At 42.8% G+C, this 6,803-nt stretch overlaps 1 protein-coding gene across 1 annotated transcript in view; it reads left to right on the top strand.

Annotated features, from left to right (window-relative positions):
* The window catches only part of LTF (lactotransferrin), a 43,133-nt gene extending 41,739 nt beyond the window's left edge, over window positions 1-1,394 (top strand). The window contains exon 16 of the mRNA XM_042782423.1: window positions 1,373-1,394. Within this exon, the coding sequence (XP_042638357.1) occupies window positions 1,373-1,394 (22 nt within the window). The remainder of the gene's footprint in view (window positions 1-1,372) is intronic.
* The last annotated feature ends 5,409 nt before the right edge of the window (window positions 1,395-6,803 follow it).

The following is a 6,803-nucleotide window of genomic DNA, read 5'->3' as shown; positions in this document are numbered from 1 at the left end:
GACGGCACTTAACAACAACAACAACAATGTGAATATGATTTGAAGGAAATCTTAAAATTCCCTGTGTCTCAGTATCTATGGTTCTTTATTGGAACTTTGATTTTTATATGAAAACATCATATCTGCAGGTGTGCTTTTAAAGACATAGTCCTGGAATGGTAACAGTAGTCATGATGTTGTTATTAGCTGCCATTGAGTTGACCGCCAACACATGGTGACCCTACACAATTGGAGTGAAATACTATCCAGTCCTGTGCCGTCCTCATGATAGGTTGTGGATTGAACTGTTGTGATCCATACGGTTTTCACTGGCTGATTTTCAGAGGTAGATCACCAGGCCTTTCTGTGTACTCCACCTTATTCTGGAAGCTTTGCTGAAACTGTTCAGTGTTATAGCAACATGCAGGACTCCACAATAGTTGACATTTATTAAGCCCTGACTATAGTGCCCTCAAGGGCACTGGTAGGAGGTCTGCTATCATCAAGGTGTTTGGGCTGTCATGGCACAACCATGTGGCTGTTACCATGTGATCCTTCTGTGTCTAGAGGAGGAACTGTGGCAAAGGAAGCTAAGTGTCCTGCCTAAGGCAATGACCTGGGTGGTGGCAGAGACTGGATTTTCCAGTGCAGACGGTCTCTCTGGGAGATGTGACATATTAAGGTATTGCAGGTGATCAACTTTGGGGGAAGATCTCAGATATCTTCAGCTGTCCCCTGGTTACTCATAAGAAGTTCTAAGGGAAGAGCCACGTATTAAGAAGGAAGGAAAATGGAGTGGGGTAAGATCAGAAACAGTGAGGGGCCTGGAGCTGTTCCAGAGAAGGCAGGCCCAGGGTGGCTTTGACACTGGGGCTTTGGGCAGCAGGAGGACATGAGGCAGGGGCAGAGTCAGCCAAGGAAGTGGATAGACCCAGAACTCAGCTTCTTCTGCAACATGGTTTTTCTGGGGCTGGTCCTGAATGAGAAGCTCTGCTGGTGTAGTGTTTAAAGCATTTGGCTGCTAACCAAAATGTCACCAGTTCAAACCCACCAGCCATTCTGTGGAAGAAAGATGAGGTGGTCTGCTTCTGAAAAGATTTACAACTCTATGCAGTTCTACTCTGTCCTCTAGGGTCACTATGAGTTGGAATCGACTCGATGGCAATGGGTTTGGTTTTGGTTTGGTCCTGAATGGAAGAATGTCCTTGGCCTTTTCTAATCCACAAACTCTCCTATTTCCTCAACTGCTTATTTACTGTCTGTTCCCTTGACACAGGCTCAGTTTGGAAGAAATGGAAATGACTGCTCACGCAAGTTTTGCTTGTTCCAGTCTCAAACCAAAAACCTTTTGTTCAACGACAACACTGAATGTCTGGCCAAACTGCAGGGCAAGACAACCTATGAAAAGTATTTAGGACCAGCATATGTCACAGCCATTGCTAATATGAAGAAATGCTCATCCACCCGTAAGTGGGCCATAGATAACATCACTGGGAAACCACTATGGTGGAAGGTTCGAGGGAAAGTTCAAGGGAAAAACAGCATTCTAGGGACAAAGATGAGGCTAAAAATATTTAAGGCAATATATTTCACTCCAGGAAATCACAATCTCTTTGATAAGGTGAAACAATTAAAGAATAAAATAAAGCAATAGATAATATGTTAAATTTTTATAAGGATGAAGGTGACTGCCATGTAGTTTTTAGAAACTGATAATTCATTGTATTCAGCAAAATGTGTATGAATACATAACAAACAAATGAACAAAGAAACAAAATAAAGCCCATTGCCATGGAGTTGATTCCAGCTCATAGTAACCCTAAAGGACAGAGTAGAACTGCCTCATAGGGTTTCCAAGGTGGGACATGTTTACGGAAGCAGACTGCCTCATTCATTTTTTTTTTTTTTTTTCCCACAGAAAGTATGGCTTGTGGGTTCAAACCATGGACCTTTTGGTTGGTAGCTGAATGCTTTAGCCATTGTGCCACCAGAGCTCCTACAATATGTACTTAATACATATGTATTAAGAAATGACACATTTTGGTTTCTAGACAGTTGCCGTAATACCAATCATAACTAGTGAAAAAAAACAATTGTTGAGTTAATTTTGATTCATGGTGATGCCACATGTCTCAGAGTAGAACTGGGCTCCATGGAGTTGTTTTCCGCAGCTGATTTTTTGGAAGTAGATTGCTAGGCCTTTTTTCTTTTCTTTTCTTTGCTTTTTATTGTGATTTGGGTGAAAGTTTACAGAGCAAATTCACTTTCCATATAGCAGTTCACACACACGTTGTCTTATGACATTGATAGTTTACCCCAGTGCAACACCTCCCCTCCCACTTCCTTGTGATAGTTACCTCTTCCCTGTGTTCATCCCTCCACGCGCTCCTGCCCCCTGAGCTGTCTCCCTGTGCATAGACAGCCCTTCTTTCTCCCATGATTGTTCTCTCCAAGGGATGTATCTACCTCAGGTACATGTTCAACTCTTATGCCTGTCTTTTATTTGGCTGGAGGCCACAGGTGTGGGTTCAATTCCAGACCTGAAGGGCAGCTAGGGATCATAGTCTCAGTGGTTCCACCAGGCTCTATCGGACCAGCAAACCTGGTCTCCCCTTTTTTTTTTTTCTCCCCCAAATGATTTTGAGTTTTGTTCCACATTGTTCTCCCACTTTATCCACGATCTCCTACATAGATCCCCCTCTGAGTGGTTGACAGTGGTAGCTGGGCACCATCTAGTTCTGGTCTTATAGTCGTATAGGTTGAGGATCACATGGTGCACCAGTTGCAAGGACTAATTGTTTCCACGAATGTTTGGTTTTCTTCATTCTTCTTTGCTCTGGACAAGGAGAGACCCATTTTTGCATCCAGATGGCTGCTTGCAAGCTTTTAAGATCCCAGTTGCTACTTGGCTAGGCCTTTTTTCTAAGGTGCCTCCGGGTGGACTTGAACCTCCAACCTTTAAGTTAGCAGCTGAGCACATTAACCATTTACACCATCCAAGGGCTCCTATACCAACTATGCAGAATACAGACTCTCAAAAAATTTGAATGCAGGAAAATTTATCATGAAAATAATTTGTTCATTTAAAAATATTTAGAAGACATAGCAGTGTTGTAGGCTCCAGACTGTAGTCCCTGGTAGAACAATCAGTTAAGCTCTTGGCTGCTTAGTTATCTAGTGCTATTACAGTAGAAATGCCACAAGTGGGTAACTTTAACAAACAGAAATTTATTTGTTCACAGTTCAGAAGACAGGAAGTCCAAATTCATGGTGCCAGGTCTAGGAGAAAGCTTTCTCTATGGGCTTTGGGGAACTGTCCTTGCCTATTTTCAACTTCTGTTCCTTGACAATATTCATGTGGAGTGGCATCTATCTTCCCTTTCTCTGCTTGCTTGTTCAATCTGTTCTTTTATCGAAAGAGGTCAATTTAAGACACACCCTACACTAATACTGCCACATTAACATAACAAAGAGAACTCATTCACAAATGGGATTATAACCCCAGGTATATTGTTTAGGATTTACAACATGTATTTTTAAGGAACACAATTCAATCCATAGCAACTCCTAACAGACAGATTGGTGGTTCTAAGCCACCCAGAGGCACTTTGGAAGAAAGGCCTGGCAATCTGTTTCTGAAAGGTCACAACCTTGAATACCCTCAGGAGTTCAGTTCTACTCTGCACACATGGGCTCACCATGAGTCAGAGCTACTCAATGGCAACTGGTTTGGTTTTCCTGGTTAGGCTCCAGGAGATGGTTCTCCAATTTCAGTGTGTGGACTCCCCTGTGCACAGTGACCATGCAGATTCCTGGTTCCTCACCCAGAGTCTGAGACATTGGGGGTGGGGAGAGTCCAAGAGTTGGGGGAGGACCAGAAACCTCTGTATCAGCGATTCTCAGGAGGGACGAAACTAGGAAAACCTGAGTATGGCAAACATTGCCTATTGTAATGGGTGGGAGAAGAGAAAAGTCTGTTTCAGTAACTCCCTTGCTTTATTGATTTATTAAAAAATCTTGTTGATTTTACTGACAGAGAACAAAGAAAAAGCAGTTTCTGTTCATTAGGCAGCAGTTTCTGAGTCTCCCACTCTATTGTGTCCCACAGCACTCCTGGAAGCCTGCGCCTTCCTCAGGGGCTAAAACCCAAGCTGGTGACCAGCGTCCTCGAGGGAGCCTCAGCCCTTCACTGCACTCCACCCTAACCCTAGCTGTGGTGGGGTCTTGTCCTCCCTTCCTGAAGATGGAGTTTGCCAATCTCATCTGTTTTCACAATTCCCTGCTGTCATTGTAGCAAGAAATAAAATAAGAAATGCTGTTGATTTTCTCTCGTTGTAAAGCATCGTTTATCTTTTCTAGAATTTTGTACTGTAATCATATGTCTGGCCAAATATCTGCACAGTTGGACCAAGTTTTCCAAGTGTTCCCAGTCTAAATTCTCTCTCCTGAAGTTTTGGGTATGAAGTCTCATAGTGTGGAATCTAAGGATGGACCAAGCAACTGTTGTCCCCTTGGGAACTGTCTTAGGGTTTCTACAGAAACACACACACACACACACACCACTGCCATCCAATTGATTCTGACTCATAGTGACCCCCAATTGGTTTCCAAGGCTATAAATCTTTACGGAAGTAAATTGTCTCATCTTCCATCTATGGAGCTGCAGTTGGGTTTGAACTTCTGATCTTCTGGTTAGCAGTCAAATGCCTTACCCACTACTACACATACACACACACACACACACACACACATTCTTCTCTCTCTTTCTTTCGATATATATATCTGGAGAGAGAGAGAGGGAGGGAGCAAGAGAGAGAGAGACAGAGAGAGAGAGAGAAAGAGAGAAAGAGAGAGAGAGAGAGACAGAGAAAGAGAGAGAGAGATTTATTTCAAAGGATTGGCTCGTGAGATTATGGAGGCTGATAAGTCAAATCTGTAGGTGGCAGGCTAGAGACCTGTAGGCTTGCATCCCAGAATCTGTAGTTTAGGCAATAGAAAGGGCACAGAATGAAGTTGTGAGACCCTCTCCCCTCCAGGTAATTATTCTTTAACTAGGAGCCATTAGTGCCGGGAACTCCAGCACGTTCCCCACGCCTCAGGGCTTTACCACACAGAGCCCTAAGACCCCCTCCCCTCCTTTTCTACCCCGTAGCAACAACCAATCAAAGGAGAGAGGGACCTCTTTGCTTTTGTGTTACTCCACCTTGTATTTTTCCTATAAAATTGTAATTGTAGTAGAGCATGGGGTCTTTTGCCCAAATCTCTGTGTTGGTGTAAGCGGAGACCCTAGCTCGAGCTAGCCAATAAACTTTCCTTTTGCTTTTGCATTATTGTGTATCTGTTAATTATTAGGTATCTGTTAATGCAGCACCCTCACCCTTCTGATACCAAATTCTGTCTTAGTTATCTAATGTTGCTATAACAGAAATACCGCAAGTGAATGGCTTTAACAAACAAATTTATTTTCTCATAGTTTAGGTGGTTAAAAGTCTGCATGCAGAGTGCTGGCTTGAGGGGAAGTTTCTCTTTTTATTGGCTCTGGGGAAGGCCCTTGTCTCTTCAGCTTCTACTTCTTGGTTGCTTGAGATCTCCAAGTGTCTTGACATCTATCCTACCCCATTTTTCTCTCTGCTCACTTGTTTAATCTCTTCCTATATCTCAAAAGAGATTGACATAAGATTCACCTTACACTAATCCTGCCTCATTAACATAACAGAAAACTCATCCCAAATGAGGTTATAATCACAGGCATGTTGTTGTTGTTGTTAGGTGCCTTTGAGTCATTTCTGATTCATAGTGACCCCATGCACAGCAGAATGAAACACTGCCTGATCCTGCATCAGCTCCATGATTCTTGCTATACTTGAGCCCACTGTTGCAGCCACTGTGTCAATCCATCTCATTGAAGGCCTTCATTGACGCTCCACCTTACCAAGCATGACATCCTTTTCCAGAGATTGGTCCCTTCTGACAACATGACCAAAGTAGGTGAGACGAAATCTGGCCATTCTCGCTTCCAAGGAGCATTTCAGCTTCACTTCCTCCAGGACAGATCTGTTAGTTCTTTTAGCAGTCCATGGTACTTTCAGTATTCTTCACCAACACCACAATTCAAAAACATCAACTGTTCTTCAGTCTTCCTTATTCATTGTCCAGCTCTCACATGCATATGAGGCGATTGGAAATATTACAGCTTGTGTCAGGAGCACCTTAGTCCTCAAGGAAACATCCTTGCTCCTCAACACTTGAAAGAGTTCTTTTGCAGCTGACCCTCCCAGTGCTACACAATGTCTAATGTCCTGAGTGCTGCTTCCATTGGTGTCAATTGTAGAACCAAGCAACATGAATTCTTTGACAACCTCAATCTTTTCTCCATTTATAGTGATGCTGCTTATTGGTTCAGTTGTGAGGATTTTTGTTTTCTTTATATTGAGATGTAATCCAGACTGCAGACTGTATTCTTCAATCTTCATCAGTAAGTGCCTCAAATCATCCTCACTTTCAGCAGGCAAAGTTGTATCGTCTGCATATCAAGGGTTGTTAATGATTCTTCCTCCAATCCTGATTCCACATTTTTCTTCATATAGTCCAGGTTCTCAGATTATTTGCTCAGCATATAGATTGAATAAGTAAGGGGAAAGGATACAACCCTGACACACTCCCTTCTTGATTTTAAACCTTGTAGTGTCCTCTTGTTCTGTTTGAACGACAGCCTCCTGGTCAATGTATTCCTCATGAATGAGGTCATGGTTCCTCATGAGTATAATCAAGTATTCAGGAATTCCCATTCTTCTCAATGTTATCCATAATTTGTCATGATCCAC

The sequence above is a fragment of the Orycteropus afer genome, unplaced genomic scaffold, assembly GCF_000298275.1.
Source record: "Orycteropus afer afer isolate SDZICR_OR568_19922 unplaced genomic scaffold, OryAfe1.0 scaffold00311, whole genome shotgun sequence".
NCBI classification, from domain to species: domain Eukaryota; kingdom Metazoa; phylum Chordata; class Mammalia; order Tubulidentata; family Orycteropodidae; genus Orycteropus; species Orycteropus afer.
The sequence above is the reverse complement of the archived record's forward strand: the minus strand, read 5'-3'. Positions and strand labels throughout refer to the sequence as shown.